At 37.5% G+C, this 20382-nt stretch overlaps 1 protein-coding gene across 2 annotated transcripts in view; it reads left to right on the top strand.

The window, feature by feature from the left end:
• The window catches only part of PDE3B (phosphodiesterase 3B), a 164267-nt gene that overhangs the window by 86951 nt on the left and 56934 nt on the right, over positions 1–20382 (top strand). For both annotated transcript variants that reach the window (XM_028116860.2, XM_028116858.2), the window contains exon 2: positions 12599–12649. In XM_028116860.2, coding sequence (XP_027972661.1) covers positions 12599–12649 — 51 coding nt within the window. The remainder of the gene's footprint in view (positions 1–12598; positions 12650–20382) is intronic.

Below are 20382 nucleotides of genomic sequence, written 5' to 3'. Positions count from 1 at the left end.
TTCTTTGTTTCTGGTCTTGAATCTTTACCATACTGGCAATGTGCTTGTTCATACTGAATAGTCTATTTCTGATTATTAGTTTCAAAATTAGCTTGCAGTTGCTGTTTCCGAAAAGCTTTTGTTTTTTAAAGAGTACTTTCACTGTGGCCTTTAAGTATGTCTTCTGTTTGAAGAGGCCAGATACATCAACTGAGATTAAGAAATAGGAAGTAGAGAATAAAACCAAGGAAAATAAGGTTTAAGTCAGATGTAGAAAGAAAGTGGTAAGCAGATTTTAAGATCTTCCTCCTCCCACCCCCGCCCATTGGTTTGGGGAGATAATGAGATGTGAGTATAGTTGGACAGATGAGTTGATAGAATTATAAAAGGTAATCAGAGAGAGATGTTTGTATTTTCTTTGCAGAAGACCTGCCTCACTTAAAACCAAAGAATTCCCCACCCACCCCCTTTTTTTTTAATTTGAATGTCTGCCTGTAGGTAGATTTTTTCAGTTGAATGAGGTTAGGCGCAGAGGTAAGAAAGACAAGGAAAATAACTTAATTACTCTCGTCCTTGTTTTATTTATAAAATGAGAATATTGGAATTGTTGACTTCTAAATTCCCTTCAGCTTAAATATACTTTCAATATTTATAATAGGATAGTAACATGATACAAATGGTTTTGAAGATTGATTTTATTGTATAAAGTAGATGTAATTGTCAGAGAGGAAAATTGATTGGAAGTTGTTGTAAGTGATCCAGGCTTGATGTAATAAAAATGTAAAAAATATAGTGATGACAAAATCAGAAATATCTAGATTGAATTAGATTGATATGAGGAAGAAGAGGAATTTTTAAAATGAGTAATTCATTCAACAAGTTTTTAAATCTAACTTTCATTATACATTTAAAAAAATACTGATCTGACAGGATGAATATGAAGGTTGACTGTAATAATGTATATAAAACTCCCAACAGACCCCCTACCATAATGGACATACATGTTTTTATTCTCTTTTGTTGCAGATGGTTTGCCAGACCATATGGTTTGCATATGATGCCTCTTGTCTTTTAACTAGGTTTTACTTTTGTTTTAGTTGCAATGAGACAGAAATTCGAGGACACTGAAAGACTGAGACTGACCATTTTTTCTTTTTTTTTTTTTAAAGATTTTATTTATTTATTTATTTGACAGAGAGACACAGTGAGAGAGGGAACACAAGCAGGGGGAGTGGGAGAGGGAGAAGCAGGCTTCCCGCGGAGCAGGGAGCCCAATGCGGGGCTCGATCCCAGGACCCTGGGATCATGACCTGAGCTGAAGGCAGCCGCTTAACGACCAAGGCAGCCGCTTAACGACCGAGCCACCCAGGCGCCCCTATTTGTTCTCTTTCAAATGCATGACCCAAACGATATTTAGATATTACCTACAGGGCTTCCCACCCTCTCTCCAAAGATGGATTGGACAGAACGCATGTTTGAAAATGGGAAACTTCAACAGCCAGAATGGTCCTGGGCCCACAGCTGGCTTTGATAGTTCTAATAATCAAAGGCAGGGTAGGATGGGTAGACTGCAGAGAGGTAACAAAGCCTAAAGTTGAGCCCTTGAAAGGAATTTCTAGCTTTTTCCTCTTTTTTCTAAAAGAGTATTCCAATCCTCTTCAGTATTCCTTTTGAGACAGAGATTATACATTGATGATGAAATATATTTATAATCTCTGCCCATGGTAAAATACCATTAGGACTCTCCATTGTATTATTTGGGCATACAAAGATTATGTGTCTCTGTAAACATATTAGAGGAGACATAGATACAAAAGAGCCAAAGAGCAGAATTCCTGAACAAAGGGATTTCCAGCAGATTTTGCATGTGTTATTTTTTTCCCTCAATACATATATGTAACTATTTCACCAGTACTGCCTGTGTCTTGGTTGGCTCACCATTCTTAAGTTTAAACTATAATTTATCTGTCCCCAGACAAATTTTAAAGGGCAGCCAGAGAAGAAATACATGTTGTATTTGCTTTGTTGGTCAGAGGGTGTGCCTGTCTGTAGGACCAGCTAGTTCCTTTCTTTTACTTGAATGTCTGTGATTTGTGGATCTTTTAGTTGTGTGAGCCCTATAGAGTTGATTGGAAGGAAAAGAGCAACCAAGACTCCTCTGTTTGAGTCATAAGTAGGTAGGAAGCAGTATAATATAGTGTCTGAAAGCCTGGGCTCTAGCATCAGTCTACCTGTTGCTGTATGTAGAGATGGAGGGTGTCTTTAGATTTGGTTCTAAGACCACCATCGTAGGTTGATCTCACATCCCCCCAGAAGGCCCTTGTGATCTCCTGATTTTCTTTCCAGACCCAGGATCAAGTTTGTAGCATATTTTTGTCATCGAAGTGAGGAGCCATTTTTTTCCTGTTTTAGTCTTGTTCATAAACCACACTTAGAATTCTAGAATATTTATTAGGATATGCCTTATGCAATCCTGAATTCTTCAAGTGTTTTAGTAAGGTTTTAAAAAATATTAGCTGTTTTTAATTTAATCCTCTTATTTGCTTAAATTATACTAAAAATCACATTGTAACTTAAAAGGAAGACATTTTATTTATTTACAGTAGGGGGAAAATAGAAATTATTTTCTTTAAAGGTTTACAATTCCAATTTTTCCAGTTATTTTTGGCACATTATCCCCAGAATGTATATCCTTTGGTGAGAATGTAGAGTCTGTGTCAGGGTGGAGAAAAAAATTTTGTTCAGTCATAGGCTAGAGAAAGCAGTTGAGGCATGCACCAAGATATATAGATATCCAGAAAGACATAGGCGGTCCGGAGGAAGAGCAGGTAGGTAAAACTTTGAAAACCTGTAGAGAGAATAAGAGATTAAGAACACTGGTAAAATTGAAGCTATTACGTATTATACTTAGAAAATGGCTCTCTCTGCTTGAATTCCCTCAGCACACTAATTAGGCCATGGTATGTGGAACTGTTCTGTAACTTTTAAATGATTATGAAAAATTGTGAGGTTTACATAAAGGTATTTTACTCTGTTTCAGAGCATCAAATGATAAAAACAAAATAGTCCCCCTAAGAACTAATGAACAAAAATTTTAAGGGCTTATTAGTTTATCAGTAGGATGTAGAGATTTAAGTAATTGGTACTTTCACAGGTTAAAGCTCTGTGTATTTCAAACAATGTATGACTTCAGTACTTTTGTATTATACTCACCCAACCTATGTTTATTCCTGTCCCTTTAAATGTCTTTGTCGCCGGTTTTTGTACTCGACAGGAAAAAAGTGAAACTTGTATTTCAGGTGCTACTTTATAAAATCTGAATTACCAGTCCAGCTTCAGAAAATCACACCTTATACTACAGTATTATATAATTTATTTCCCTTTGAATTTATTAAGAAAAAGGAAAGGGGAGTGAATTTTATTGGTACTTGCCTGGCATGTTCAAGGACCAGTAAAAAAAACCAGTGTAGCTAGATCAGGTCCTCTTAAGAGAGAATTATAGGGGAGGAATTGGAAACAACAGGCAAACATCACTCTTTTGAGGAATTTTGCTGTAAAGGGGGGGCAAAGAAATGGGACAGTGGCTGGGTGTAAATTGATCCCGAGAAGGTGTGTGTAGGTGAGATATGAGAAATTGTAGCATGTTTATAATCTAATAGGGATGATTTTGGAGAGAGAGAGAAAATGATGTAGGAGAGAGGGAAAGAGTAGTTTGTGGCTATCTTCAAGTAGGCAACATGGGATGGGATCTAGTATGTTTATGGAAAAACTGGCCATTGACTAGAGCCCAGAAAGTCCATCTGTAGTAACTGCATGAAATGCATGGAAGGTGGGATCAGATTTTACAGGGTGACTTGATAAATAAGAACAGGGTCTTTGGGAAAAGAAGGGTCTCATAATAAGCTTGAATAATTATCCTTTTAGCGTAGTAGAAAGGGGATAAAATTGGAGGGAGATAAAATTTGAGTTCAGATTCTAGCTCTGATTTACTAGCTGACATGTGAACTTAATTACACCATCCCTGTACTATTTAGGGGGTGCAGAAATAGAATTCATTTCAAGGTGGTTCAGATAAAAAGATTTTAATGACGAATCAACTTTGAGAGAATGACCAGGGCTAAGAGAATGGATGAGAGATCGTTAGAGACCATCAACCCGAAAAAGCTATTACCTCCCCTGGGTCTGCAGGAACAGGGGTGGAAATGGTGTTCTCAGAGTCACAGCTTCAGCTGTGAAGGGAAGGCCATCTGGTAAGAGCTGTAGTCACGGGGGGTGGGAGGGGGGACAGCTATTGCCAGGGACAATGGTGCATACGTAGGCAACAGAAAAGAACCTTGATTTCTCTTTCCTCTCAGATTCCAGTTTCCTGTTGGTGGATCCCAGCCTAGGCAGAAACCAGCTGCATGGGAGCTTAGATGATGCAGAATATGCAGATCAGCCTCCCTAGGAACCAGGGAAGGGCAGAGAAGGAATCTGGGAGGCAAATGCAGAATTATTAATATAGTCACCAAGCCTCAACTTCTCCATATAGAAAATGGAGGGACTTGCAAAATTGTGATTTTACATGGCTGCTGAGTGCCTGGCACATTGCTAGCACATCACAGTGTTTAGTAAATGATAATAAGATGGTGTGGCATCATGGTTAAGAATCCTTAAAGCTTTGGAGTTAGAGCCCACTTCAGTTTCTGTCTCTGCCACTTACTAGTCATGTGACTTTGGGCAGGTTATGTAACCTTTCTTAGTCTCTGTTGTGTCATCTGTAAAATGGGGCAATAAGGCTTACCACAGAGAATTCTAGTAAAGATTAAAGGAGAGAGTATGTATTAAGTGTCTAACATAGTGCTGGTACATAGCATACAGTCTAAGTTACCATAATCATATGATTTGTTGGATTAGTAGGAGCAGTATCCAAGTAATACTACGCCTCCCACCACCTTCCCTATATACACACACATACACACCTTTTTTCTGCTTCTCACTTCTGTCTGGGGCCCTTCCTTGTCACGCAGGGGTCAAGGATACTATCTTTACACGTTAGACTGTTAGAAAGTACAGTTTTAGTTAGTTTAGCACTTTGGCTATCCATTTATGTTTTTGGTTTATGTTCAAGAAACACAATCGTAGAGTGAAATGGTTTCTTTATTGGGCCTACGTTGGAAGGCATAGAAATAGAATAAGTGGGAAATACTGAAATTCAGTCAGTTCCATTAGCATAAATTTATACACACAAAGCTCAAGTAAAGTGTCATTAAGAAATATGAGAATAAAGGGTATTGTAACAGTTAATTCACAGCTGTACCGTAACAAATATTTTTTGAATTTCACGAAGTGTAACAGTTCCGTGAGTTTGACTTGAAGGCACATATATGTTTTTCTTTTTGGCTACATAGGGAACAATGAAATAAAACCTCATTGACGTAATAGAACCTGATAACATCTCTGGTTGTGCTGCTGATGTTTCGCTGTGGTATTGGTGGTTTTGTAGAGCTCTGTAAAGCATGTTGGACTTATAAACACATTCAAACAGAAACTTATCAAGATTCAACTTTTTTTAACCACAGAGTTGAATTTATATGAAGGCACAGTCTTGGGTTCACTTTATCAAATCCACTAAAAAAATTTTTTTCTTGGTAGTATATACCTCATATGCTACTTAGAAAGCTGTTTTTAAAATTAGTTTTGAACAGATAACCACAGTGTTTGAAAATATATAATTTCTGATACTGTATATGAGCTGAGAAGGAAACATAATAAATATTGGAAGCTCCTAAAACCGCAATTAAAATTTCATACTTTCATTAAATGGTGTCTTCTAATATAGTAGAACCATATTCTGAAAACATACCATACCCACCATAACTTCTTTTTCTGTGGTGATTAGAAATTTAGCTAATTTAAATTATTTACAGAATCTACTTTGGTATTGGTACTTAAGTTTAGATGCCTAAAGCTTTGCTGACTTGGGAACAACATTATATATAGGACATATACTGTTTGCTTGGAAGTAAGACTTTAAAAGAACTATTTATTAGTATATGGGAGGAAAGAATGTTTCTGCCAATTTTTCTTCAACTTTTAGTATCCATATACCATATACTGTGTATTCAGTATGCATGGTAGGCACCTGACAATTTTAGACAAATGTATAAAAATTATTCATTATAATTCTTAAAAATTAAAAAAATCTATATGAGAGTGAACATTGTTTGCAACATTAAGGGTATCTCTGTTGTAGCTCACTGATGAGAATAAATAGGTTGTGTGTTGTAGGTTCATTCTATATCCAACCTAATTCTTTTCTTTTCTCTATTTCTCTTAAAATAGAAAAATCCAAGCAAAATCATAATTGGGCAATGAAAGGCAGCAAGTGTTTTTGGCTATTTGTTCTGAATACTCAGATTCAACATGGATCCTGTAGTTGTAAAGAGATTTCTCACTGAAGATTATTTTCAGAGCTGTGTCAGTTGCTAATTTAATGGCTCTTATACTTAAAAGCTTGAGAAATAGGGGTGCCTGGTTGTCTCAGTTGGCTAAGTACTCAATTCCTGATTTTAGCTGGGGGACATGATCCTCAGGGTCGTGGGATTGAGCCCCACATCAGGCTCCACGCTTAGCTGGGAGTCTGCTGGAGATTCCCTCTCTCCCTCCTGTCTCTCTCTCTCAAAAACAAATCTTTAAAAGCTTGAGAAATAGATGTTCTATGCATTTTATTGAAGAAAATGCTTCTATTATATTTGCTATTTATGTTTATATTTTATATTTGTTTTTTAATATTTTTATATTTGCTCTATTTTCCACAACACACTGAAAGGATGTATACTCTGTGGCCAAAAATTGAGTGCAGTTACATTTATGCTATTTCTTAAACGCTGAATTATGACCAGCATATGTGTTTCAACCACCAGCTGTTTTCTGTGAATAAGGTAGTGTATAAACTTGCAGTTAGGAGATATTCTCATTGTTTAGCAAGACTTCTCCTTGCTGTACAGATAACTGATTCTCTCAGAACATGTTCTAACATACATTTCTCAGTTTCTGTCAGAGTTCACAAAATAATCATTAAATAGGGGGAAAAATACCCTTGTAGTATGGGTTTTCAGTGATAGACACATAAAAACTTGTCTACCACCCTTCCTCATAAGTATTGCACATACATAACAAGTGTTGATTCAGACTTAGCACATGAGTGCATTTATCCAGCAATAAAGTGAAATATCTGCTGTATGCAAATGTGGCAGTAATTACTCTTTTGCATCATATGCCTTTTCAATTCTGTGATGCCCCAAGGTGTCATTTGGTAAGTATATGTTGGAAATTATTTGATCTGTTCTCTCTTCCAGCATAATGCTTATCATCTGTGTGTCTGGTTTTACAAGTCTCTCGGCTATAGTTTATCTTTTTTTTTTTTTTTTTTAATATATGTGTTTGCAGTGAGGAGCACGGATTCTGGATGGTGCCTCTATAATTTTTGTCTCTTCTGTTTTAAGAATGAAAATCCTCAGATTCATATAAGAAAGCATTGTTTTCTTGTTCTAGAGAAATTCTATTGGTTTACCAAAAAGATTTTTATGTTTTGTTTGAATATGTCCGAAAAATTTCCATTGCTTCCTATTATCATTATTTGATAAAGTTTCAAAGTGGAAAACATGCGGAAGAATATAGGGTAAATGAATTACAAGTCTAAAAAAAATTAGCTTTTAGATAGTCACTGTTGTTATGTCTTAAGTAATATTTTCATTTTTGTGGATTTGTGTGGTATTTGCATTAGATTTGTACTCCATTTGCATTAGAGTCTTTTTTTTTTTTTTTTAAGATTTTCTTTATTCATTTGGGAGAGCACGAGCAGGGGGAGAGGCAGAGGGAGAGAGAAGCAGACTCCCTGCTGAGCTGGGAGCCCAACTTGGGGCTCTCTCCCGGGACCTGGAGATCATGACCTGAGCGGAAGGCAGACGCCCAACCATCTGGGCCACCCAGGCGCCCCTAGAGTCTTGTTCTTGAGCTAGGCTTAGCATTTATTCTGAGTTATTTATGTTTCTGTTTTTATCAACACCTTAAGCTTTAGGAAACCAACTGTGAGCCACTTCTTTTTTTGATTGGAGATATAGTGCAACACAAGGAAAAGAATACAAATTTAATAGATGTAAACAATAATATTCCAATGACATAAAAATACTTCCGTTAAGATGATTTGTAAAGAATAACATAGGTCGTAGGGCACCTGCCTAGCTTTTAAGAATATAATAGTTATTATGATGAAGATGGTGAGATTTCTGTGGAAATCAGAATTAATCTCATATTTCATAATTTTGAAATATATGTAAACTACATAGATTCCTTTTTCCCTCTATTCCAGACCACTGATGAACAAGTGATTTATAAATCATAATCTGATAAATAATGGCTAATAATGGATTATTATGTTTGTTTCCTAGTTTAAATTTTATCTAAGTCCTAATATTATAGAGCCATTGAACAGTATTTTCCTTAAGACTTTCATTATTTTTGAATATCTCTCAATCTATGTTGTATTATTAGTTCGCCTACTGTCCTGGATCATTCCTATCAGGAACAATCTCTAGACCTAGAGCCTTTTTTTTTTTTTTTTTTAAGATTTTATTTATTTATTTAACTGACCCAGAGAGAGAGACAGCTAGAGAAAGAACACAAGCAGGGGGAGTGCGAGAGGGAGAAGCAGGCTTCCCGCCAAGCAGGGAGCCCGATGTGGGGCTTGATCCCAGGACCCTGGGATCATGACCTGGGCCGAAGGCAGATGCCTAACCAACTGAGCCATCCAGGTGCCCCTAGACCTAGAGCTTTTGTTAACCATGTCACAACGACAAAAAGTATTAATCCCCATATTCTTTTCCAACTATTACCCCATTTCATTCTTGCCATTTACAGCACAATTTCTCAAGAGTTTTCACTAGTCACTGTCTTCATTTCTTTCCCTTCCTAAATTCTTAATTTTTAAGTAAAGCTTCATAAATACTTGTAAAATATGCATAAAGTTTAAATGAAAGATAACAAACACCAGCTACTCTCCATTACCATTAATTTTGAACATACCCTAACTTTGAAGTTCCCTATATGCCACTCCCAGATCCAGTTTCCTGCTCCTCTCCCTTAGAAACAATTACCGTCCTGAATTTCTTATAGTTTCCCATATGTTTATATTCCTAAAATGTATATTTCAGTATATTTCACATGTATGAAATTGTACTGTATGTATTCTTCTGTGACTTTTCTTATTCAATCTTATGTTCCTGGAATTTATTTATATAGTGTGTAACTGCACTTCATTTATTTTCACCTTTGTATTCCATGGTATGAGTATACCCAAATTTCTGCATTTTGTTATGGATAGACATTTGGGTTATATCTAGTTTGCTTGCTACCCCAAACAGTGCAGCTATGTGCGGTTAGGTTAAATTGTATAGCAGAGTCCAAGTTTTGGAAAGATATTTCTCCTAATCTGTTGTGGATTAATGATTTTATAAAATACACTAAAAATGTTTCAGCAATGTTCAATTGCTATAAAAATTTCTAAACATGTACCCTTAATTTCTTTCTTTATCTTACGGTAGAGCACACTTGGAATAACAATGCTTTAATATATACCTAGCTGCAGAATTCCTGGATCATACATCTTCTGCCACTTAGGCAAAAATTTTGTTCTCTCAGAATCACTAATCGCTAGTTGTTCAGATTAAACAGAAGACGATCTACTAGCAGTTTGTGACTTTCGCTGTATCTTTTCTCAGTCCCTAAAATGCAGGGGGTTTCAGACAAAGACCCCCAAGAGCAGTTAGAATAGGATGAACGTTACCCGTGTCAAGGCCGCAGCTTCTGAGTGGCCCCCACAGCACTGTCTCTCTCAGATGCGAGCAAGAAGCCAGACTACTTTATATCAGTATTTCTCAAACTTATTTTCATTACCATTCCCTTAAGGAGCTGTTTTAGACATTTTTTTTCCCTCTAATCATTCCTCCCCTTCTATGAAATTTACTACTGTAGATCAACAGTCTCTCTGTTTATGTACTGTGGCATTTGGAGGGCTACAACCATTTTACTGTTTTTAATATTTTTTTTTTTTTTGTCTCCTAAGAACCAATTTCACCTGCTTGGGAGTGGTAGGACTACCTTCAGAATGCATGATATGAACACAGATACGGTTCTGGCATTAGAGTACGAGCATTTAAAACGATAGTATTTAATTGTCAGATGGATGATGAAGTGGGGAGCAAGGAAGACTCAGTGCTAAGAAACTGTCCTGCTGAAAATGTGCTTGACTTAGGAAAAGATCAGCTTCTACTTAGACTCATGAATTGGGAAAGTGAGGAATAGGCATTTGTCAGTGTTTGATGGCATACTTTATAGAAGAAATGTGGAAGTATGGATTGGAGGACAGTACAGTTAGGCAAGTTTGTAGATTTAGAATGCAAATTAGTGAATTGATGCCTATCTCCTAAGTAATTTTTGGTGACCCATCATGTGGCTCTGACTTCACGCCTATCTATTCTCTGCTTTTATTGGTCACTTAAGAAAACCTCAGATTTACAAATGATGAGAGGAATGGTGAATAGGCTAGTGGACATCCTCAATCTCAAAAGAAAACTTGGGCAGGCTAAGTTAAGGACGGAAGTAAAGTATTGCAGTTGGGTCTAAAATACCAATTGTAGGGGCACCTGGGTGGCTCAGTCAGTGGAGCATAGCAATACCAAATATAAAAGAAACTTAGGGATTTAAATCATGTTACTCTTTAAAAAAAAAAGATTTATTTATTTTAGAGAGGGAGAGAGAGAGAGAATGGGGTGGACAGTGGTAGAGGGAGAGGGACAAGCAGACTCCCAGTTGAGTTCAGAGCCCCACGCAGGGCTCAATCCCAGAATCCTGAGATCATGACCTGAGCTGAAATCAAGACTCGGCTGTTTAACCAACTGAGCCACCCAGGTGCCCCAAGTTATGTTACTCTTAATATGAGTGTTCTGAAAAAGTAATTAACATCTTAATCTGCATTAATTAATGTCTCTAGAATCTAGATGTATGCTGGTCAAATTGCAACCTTAAATAATTATGTCAGGATTACACTTAGGGCCATATAAAATACTGCATATATTTAATGAGTCTGCTAATATTCATGAAGTACTTTGCATGTAGTTAGTTATACCATAGCCATTCTGTGGGTACTGGTCCATGAGTTTTAGACTTAGTTATAGTATGTCTGGATATTTTTTGGGAAGAAATAGGTTTCTTTTCACTGGCAAGAGATGACTTTCTGCAAGGATGTTGACAAGGAGATAGTGATAATGACAACTGACAACTTTTTGAGTGATTCAGAGTGGGTATATCATCTAAAAGAGGGGTCAGCAAACTATATAGCCCACTGACCAAATCCAGCCTGCAAGCCTGTTTTTTAAGGCTCTCCAGCTAAGAATGTTTTTGCATTTTAAAGTGTTGTAAAACAAACAAAAAGATTATGTCGCAGTGACCTTAGATGGCTTGTAAAGCCTAAAATATTTACTATCTGTCCCTCTACAGAAAAGATATGCCAACTCCTGGTAAAATATTGGACCAATGATAGAGTGGATAACACTAAGATCTTTTGCAGACAGAAGACAGAAAACCAAGAATAAAAAGCAACACAAATAGGTCGCTATTCGGGTGAGGCTGGGTAGTTCAGTCCAGAGACTACTGATCTTGGGGTTGTGAGTTGAGCCCCCCCGTGGGGGGTAGAATTTACTTGAAAAAAAAAAAAAAAGAATTGTTCAGTATATAGAAATCAGGTGATTATTTTACAAATTAACTAGATTTAAATTAGAGACTAGGGTTCAAAGCTATGTAGAAAATTGCCGTTGTAATCAGTTTTATTTGGCAAAAGGAGACCTATTTGTTATGTAAACTTAAGAGAAATTTAGGATTAATTATGGATAGCAGTTACGGATTGCTAGAATTAAAGCTAATGTTTTCTTCTTGAGCGTAATGACTATTGGAAAAAGTGGCCAGAAAGCTTGCTGGGGAGAAAAACGGACAGGAAAACCCCGGTCTGGGGCTGAGCAGTTGTCACGGGTATAGCCCACAAGGGAGCAGGCAGGGAGGCGGTCACTGATTATCCGCACATCGGAAGGGTGGGGTGTTGCGTCTGAGTTCGACTTCATCGAACCCCGAGGACGAGCTTTTTACCGCTTTGAGAGAGCTGCCTTATTAGGAAGGAAATAGCACCACCCATTGGTGTAGAATGATGAGTGATGACCCTCCTCATGGGGGCGGGGGGTGTCTGATGATCTGTGATTGTTCTTGGATTCTTAGTAACTGGGTGTTACTTTGATTTGTGTTTTCCTTTTTGTGGTAATGGGTATTTTGAAGGTTAATATATCTTATTATGGTGACTTTATTATTTATGGAAAACTTTAAATTTGACAGTTTTCTTGATTTCCCAGTCACAGAGTGTATAATTTATGGAATATTCTCTCTATAGATAATTTTATTCTCACATCCCCAATTGTTCTCCCCAACTGTAAGCTGTCTTAGGTATCTGTAATTGAAGATGTTCCATTTTGTCTTCACATATATCTGTTTATTTCTGGTTTATAACTAAATGTATTTTTTTTTTCTTTCCCAGATGATTCTTTGGGATTGGGACTTAAAGCAATGGTATAAACCTCATTATCAGGTAAATATAGTGAATATCACTAATAATGTCGGTAATGAAACTTTTTAAAATTGAAGTATAGTTGACACGTAATGTTAGTCTCAGGTATACTGTAATAAAACTTTTGACATTTTGTTATTTTTTATTTTTACTTATTTCTTTATATATTTTTTATTTTTTTTAAGGATATTTATTTGAGAGAAAGAGAACATGATGGGGGGGGAGGGCAGAGGGAGAGGGAGAAGCAGCCTCCCCGCTGAGCAGGGAGCTGATGCAGGGCTCCTTCCCAGGACCCTGGGGTCACGAGCTGAGCTGAAGGCAGACACTTAACAACTGAGCCACCCAGGCGCCCCCCTCAAAAGGAATTTTTATATGTTAAAGTAGACTTATAGGATCCTGGTGGGGGCGGAGGAAGGGGGTCAGCTAGGATTGCCTTTTGCCCTTAGTAAAGTATTAGTCAGTTGAGTCTCTGGAGGAATGTCACTTGGCCTGTTTCAAGGACTTGTCAGCAGGCTGTAGGTAGTAAGGAAATTTAATATTTTTTCCTCTGCCTTTGTTTTCCACATCACTGACTTCCAGCAATTAATTTGGCTTATTTATGAACTTTATATATATAAATGGAATTAAGTAATATATACTTTTAAGCTTTTTTGATCACTTAAGTAATATATATTTATGTCAGAAGAATTGAAAATAGAAGTATAAGAGAAAAAAGAAAAATCACTCCTAAATATTAAGCAATAACTATGTTAATTATGTTAACTTTTGATGTATATCTTTGCAGATCTTTTCCCATTTTCCCATTGTATTGAAATGTGTGTTTGTGTATTCTAGTCTAAAAAATATATATTATAATAATTATAAGTTATATATAGGTATATAACATAAATATTAACAAAAGAGATAAAATATATAAATATAATTATTTGTAATATAAAATATATTTATTATAATTAGGTTACAATATGCTGGTTTGAAACCTGATGGTTTTCACTAATAGATAAACATTAATAAATATCAAATCTCTGTCCTTTATATGTACAGAAACATTACACCTGTTTATTAGATTTATGTAGTTAGTTGTCTCTATCCCAATTTTTGAAAAATGAATATTCCTTTCAGTGAGTTTTGTTTTTAAGGTGTGAATGGAAGAGCCACAACAGCCCATAAGAACAAAATATTCTCTGGGTTTTGGTGAATAAAAAACATAACCATTGCAGTCAGATAAAATCAAGAAGCCCACTTCTGACCCAAAAAAGGCTGGTTCTTTGACCTGCACAAGGACTTTCTCATCAGTCATACTCACCAAGATCCTCAGTTTCCAATTAAAAGAGTATTTAAATTATTAGTAAAATCTAAAGATAAATAAGCAGTAATGGTTAAGAGCACAGACTGGTAGTCAGACTGATCTGTGATATCAGGCACCTACCTCCCTTTTTAGCTCACCTAACCTCCCTCTTTTCATTCACCTCTTTTTCTTTCTTTCTTTCTTTCTTTTTTTTTTTTAAAGATTTATTTATTTGAGCGAGAGACAGTGAGAAGGTGCATGCACGTGGGCACAGGGGCGGGGGCTGGGGGTACAGAGGGAGATGGAGAGAGAAACTCAAGCAGACTCATCACTGAGCATAGAGCCTGCCACGGGGCTCGATATTTAAAAAATATGTATATATATAATACATATATGTACCACTGGATTTTATTTTTTGTTTTGGAATTTTGAATCCATGTTTATGAGAAAATTGGCCTATAATTCTTGTTTTTCATAATGTTCTTGGCATGTTTTTGGTATAAAGCTTATAGTGGCCTCATAAAATAAAGTGGGATATTCACTCTCTTTCTACTATCTAGAAACATTTGGTAAGATTGGTATTCTTTCTTTAATGTTTGAAAGAATGCTGTGGTGAAGCCATCTCAGTTTGGAGCTTTTTTTTTTTAATTTAAAGATTTTATTTATTTATTTGACAGAGACACAGCGAGAGAGGGAACACAAGCAGGGGGAGTGAGAGAGGGAGAAACAGGCTTCCTGCTGAACAGGGAGCCCAATGCGGGGCTCCATCCCAGGACCCCGGGATCATGACCTGAGCCGACGGCAAATGCTTAAGGACTGAGCCACCCAGGCGCCCCAGTTTGGAGCTTTTTTTATGAGCAAATGTTAAATTATGGATTCAGTTTCTTCAATAGTTTTAGGCTTGTTCCGGTTTTCTCTCTCTTCTTATAACAGTTTGGTTAGTAGTGCTTTCTAGGAACTCCTTTTTTTGTTGTTCTCTCCAGCTGAGACTGCTGAAGCTCTATTTTACTTTCAAAATAGAAATCTGTTTGACAATTTTTGCTAGCTTTCTCCATCTCAGCCACTGTTTGCAGATTGGCAAATGCCTTTAGGGGCAAGCAGCTCTGAAGTCAAGCTTGCTGGGTTTTCTTTTCTCTGAGATCTTGCTTAGCCTTTAAAGCCCTGCCTGTCTTGATAACCCTGACGTTTTGGTCTTCCAGCCTCCTGTAACTACAGAAAGCTCCGCTGTTTCTTAGGCTCTTAACTGCTCTGTGTCATACCCTCTCTGCCCCGGCCAGTTATGAGTCCACAGCAGAGTACTTGAGGGGAAAAGTAGCACAGTATGGTGGATTCCTTTTAATTTATTAACTCTGAGTTCTTGTTCTTTCAAGGCCCGGCTGCTTGACTGTTCTCTGATGCCTTGAAATGGGTGCTATTTTTATTTTATTTCAGCTTTTCTAGACTAGTTATTCTAGGCAGAAGAGTTGGTTTGATAACAACCTCCTTGTTGAAAACTAAGGCAAGCCTCTTAAGTCACTCTGAACCTATTTCGTCATCTATACGTTGAGAATAATACCACTTTCCTCAGAGGGCTAATTACGATAACAGCAACAACAACAAGTGCCTGGTGGGATAGTAGCACTCAATAAAAATGTGAGCTAATATTATATTAATATATAATAATGAATTCTAACTATCTCTGAAATTATAGTGTAAGACAGGATTTAGCACAGTTTTTTCTATAAAGGGCCAGATAATAAATATTTTAGCATTTGCAGGTGATACACAGCCACCTCCCTCCGCCTCCTCTTCAGTCATCCTTTAAAATGCGGAATCTATTCTTAGCTCTCTGGACAAAAACAGGGTTTGCCACATATGAGCCAATGGGAAATAGGAATTTAAGTTCAGATTTAAAAATTTGTCACTCTTGCTTACTACACTCCCCTCACCCAGAATAAAAGTTGAAGTCCTTATCATGGACCTAAGTGACCTTACACAATATGGTCCCTCACTTTATTCCCATTTACTTCTCTGACCTGTGTTGTACTAATTTCTCCTTCATTTACTCTGCTCCAGTTACTTGGGCCTCCTTGTTATTCCTCAAACAAGCTGGGCAGACTGGGCCTCTGGGTCTTCACATTTGCTGGTCTCCCTGCTGGAATGCTCTTTTCCCATATCTCTGTCAGTTCTTAACATAAAAATTGTTTTTTCACCTTCTCTAACATTTCAGGGCCCTCCGTTACTTCCCTCTTTCCTCCCTTTACTCTTCCTCTTTAACCTGCTCAAAATCTGTGATTCTCCCTTGCTCATATCCGTTAGCCTGGAATCTTATGTTCTCAAAAATTTGGTCCCAACATGCCTCTCCAACCTTATTTTCCAGTGTGCTTTTAAAAAAAAAAAAAAATGAAGCCTGTACTTCAGTAATTTTATGTTCCCTGTAACTTTGCTATTTTACTGCTTTTGTACCTTTATGTGCATTCTTTCTTGATGAGCTTCCCCAAATACATTTTTAGTTTTATTGTAAAAGAATTATTTCTCCCTAATCTTTATAAATAAAATCCTACCAAATTAATATCTCAGCTCAAATGCTATCCCTTCCATAAAATTTCTGTTAACCATTCGGATTAAAGTTTATGTATCTTCTTTGAACTCTGATGCCACTTTATCTGTATTTTTATTTCATCACTTTCCATAATATTAATAATTGTACTACTTATTGTACTTTACCTCTATGTACTATACATTGCACTATGTGCTCTGCATGTATCATCAGCTTTAATTCTCCCTGCTCCTCTCCACTAAGTATAACTATTAACTCTGGAAGTAACAAGAGGCAACCAAAGGAGAATTCTGAAAAATGGAAAGAGGAGGGTGGACTGGTTAGGGACCCCAGTAATGGAGAAAAACTATAGTGATGAGGTTTCTTATAACTCCTGCCTAACAGCAAAAGGTGATTCAGGTGGGCTCATTCCTTCCCCAAGATTAAATGAGAGTCCTGCCGATAACACCAAGTGAGTCTAGTTGCTCTAGCAAGGGAAAACTGATCAGGAACTCCACTGACAAGAGGTCAAGGGAGGGATTCTCATTCCCTACTGAGCAGGAGACTCCCCTTACCCAGTGAGAGACTGGGTGGCCAGGGGGCCTGGCAGAGGGGATATGGCCACATGTGTCTAGTCCAGAAGGTGCTCTTTGTCCCTGTGGTCTGGAGACTCTCTTGCCCCACCGAGAGGTACCAGGTGGCTCAATGTGTTGAAATTCCTCCCTCTTCCTCCCATCTCCTCACCACAGAGGTACCGGCAAGGACCGGTGGGAACCCTAGTGGCACCAGAAAACCATCAAGCTGACTAAAATACCACGTGAATGCCCTGAAGACTAAATTGGCATTAGAACCACGGCCTGAAAAAGTAGACCAGGACTTGTTGCTAAATCTAAACAGAGACCACCTCCTAATACAAAAGATTTAAATAGGACCCAGTGTCTTCTAGGATAATAACCAAAATGTTGATGATAAAATAAAAAATCACTTTTCATACCAAGAACCAGGAAAATCACAACTTGAATGAGAAAAAACAATCAATGCTTAACACCAAGATGAATCAAATTTGGGATTACCTGACAAGAAATTTTTTCTTAAGATTTTATTTCTTTTTTTTTAGAGAGCGAGCGAGAGAGAGAGAGAGAGAGAGAGAGAGAGAGCAGGAATGGGGGAGGAGCAGAAGGGAAAGGGAGAAGCAAGTATCCCACTGAGCAGGGAGCCTGTTGTGGGGCTCTGAGATCATGACCTGAGCTGAAATCAAGAGTCGGGGTGCTTAACCAACTGAGCCATCCAAGTGCCCCCAACAAGAAATTTTAAAGCAGTATTCTAACAAGCAATTACAAATAAAATAGAAAATCTCAACAATAACAAAAATGCATACCCCTTTTATTGCACCTCACAGATGCTGTGGTAGGTTTTGTTTTTTTGTTATTGTTTTTTGTTTTACAAATTGAAGGTTTGTAGCAATCCTGCATCAAGCAAGTCTATTTTTACTGTTTTAGCAACAGCATTTGCTCACTTCATGTTTCTCTAACATGTTTTGGTAATTGTTAAAATATTTCAAACTTTTTCATTATTATACTTGTTATGGTGATCTGTGGTCAGTGATCTTTGATGTTACTATTGTAATTGTTCTGGGGTACCATGAATCATGCTCATATAAGATGGTGAACTTAATAAATATCGTGTGTGTTCTGACTGCTCCACTGACCGGCAGTTCCCCCATCTCTTGCCCTTCTCCTTGGCCTCCTTATTTCCCAAGATGCACCAGTATTGAACTTCAGTCAGTTAACAACCCTACAAGGCCCTCTTAGTGTTTAGGAGATAGTCACATGTCTCTCACTTTAAATGAAAAGCTAGAAATGAGTAAGCTTCCAGAGGAAGGCCTGTCGAAAGCTGAGATAGGTCAAAAGCTAGGCCTCTTGCATCAGACATCCAAGTTGTGAATGCAAAGGAAAAGTTCTTGAAGGAAATGTAAAAGTGCTACTCCAGGGAAAACATGAATGATAAGAGAGTGAGACAGCTTTATTGCTGTTAGGGAGAAAGTTTTAGTGGTCTGGATAGACGCTCAAACCAGCCACAACATTCCCTTCAGCCAAAGCCTAATCCAGAACACGGTCCTGCTCTCTTCAATTCTGTGAAGGCTGAGAGAGGTGAAGAAGCTGCAGAAGAAAAGTCTGAAAGTAGCAGAGGTTGGTTTGTGAGGTTTAAGGAAGGAAGCCATCCCCATAACATCAAAGTGCAAGTGAGTGCTGATGTAGAAGCTGCAGCAAGTTATCCAGAAGATCTAAGCTAAGATAATTAATGAAGATGGTTACACTAAACCACAGATTTTCAGTGTAGGTGAAACAGCCTTCTACTGGAAGAAGATGGCACCCAGGACTTCCACGGCCAGAGAGAATTCAGTGCCTGGCTTCAAAGCTTCAAAGGATAGACTGATTTTCTCACTGCAGCTGGTGACTTGACATTGAAACCAGTGCTCATTTACTGTTCTGAAAATCCTAGGGTCCTTAAGAATTATGTTAAACATACTCTGTGCTCTGTAGATGGAACAACAAAGCACATCTGTTTGCAACGGTTTACTGAACATTTTAAGCCCACTTTCGAGACCACCTCAGGGAAAAAAGAATCAAATATGATGCTTATTGACAGTGCACCTGATCACCCAAGAGCTCTGATGGAGATGTACGACAAGATTAATATTTTCATGCCTGTTAACACAACGTCCATTCTGTAGCCCATGGAGCAAGGAGTAATTTTGACTTTTAAGTCTCATTATTTAATAAGTACATTTTGTAAGGCTATACCTGGTTTAGATAGTGATTCCTCTGTCGGATCTGGGCAAAGAAAATGGAAAACCTTCTGAAAAGGATTCACAATTGAAGAGGTCAAAATACCAGCATTAATAGGAATTTGGAAGAAGTTGATTCCAACCTTCATGGATGACTTTGAGGCGTTCAAGACTTAAGTGAAGAAAGTAACTACACGTGTGGTAGAAATAGCAAGAGAAATACAATTAGAAGTGGAGCCTGATGATGACTGAATTGTTGCAGTCGTATGATAAAACTTGAACATATGAGGAGTTGCTTCTTATGAACGGGCAAAGAAAAGTGGTTTTATGAGATAGAATCTACTCCTAGTGAAGATGCTGTGAAGATTATTGAAATGACAACAAAGGATTTAGAGTATGACATAAACTTGAAAAAGCAACAGGAGGTTTTGAGAGGATTGATTCCCAAGTTTGAAAGAAGTTCTACTGTGGGTAAAATGCTATCAAACAGCATCACGTGGAACAAAGAAACTGTTTGTGAAAGGAAGAGACAACTGAATGCAGCTAACTTCATTTATTTAAGAACTTGCCACAGCCACCCAGCCTTTAGTAACCACCACCTTGATTTGATCAGTCTGCAGCCACCAATATCAAATTCAAGACCCTCCGCTAGCAAAAAGATGACAACTTGCTGAAAACTCAGATGACGGTTAGCATTTTTTAGCAATAAAGTATTTTTTTTTTTTTTTTAGAGGTGGGGAGAGGGGCAGAGGGAGAGAGAGAGAATCCTAAGTAGGCTCCACACACAGTGTGGAGCTTGACAAAGGGCTTGATCTCACCAACCCTGAGATCGTGACCTGAGCCGAAATCAAGAGTCAGATGCTTAACCAACTGAACCACCCAGGTGGCTAAATAAAGTATTTTTAAATTAAGGTATGTACATTGTTTTTTTTAGACATAATGTCATTGCACACGTAGTAGACTACAGTATGTAAACATAACTTTTATATGCACTAGGAAACCAGAAAATTTATTTGACTCACTTTATTGCGCTATTTGCTCTATTGCAGTGGTCTGGAACCAAACCTGCAACGTCTCTGAGGTAGATCTGTAGAAGTTATAAAAAAGAAAGAAATGAAAACTATGGAACTGAAAAATGCAATAATGGAAATAAAAAATTT

This window comes from Eumetopias jubatus, unplaced genomic scaffold, assembly GCF_037043125.1.
Source record: "Eumetopias jubatus isolate StellerSeaLion01/CBP00866 unplaced genomic scaffold, mEumJub1_p1.0 scaffold_13, whole genome shotgun sequence".
Classification (NCBI taxonomy): Eukaryota; Metazoa; Chordata; class Mammalia; order Carnivora; family Otariidae; genus Eumetopias; species Eumetopias jubatus.
The sequence above is the reverse complement of the archived record's forward strand: the minus strand, read 5'-3'. Positions and strand labels throughout refer to the sequence as shown.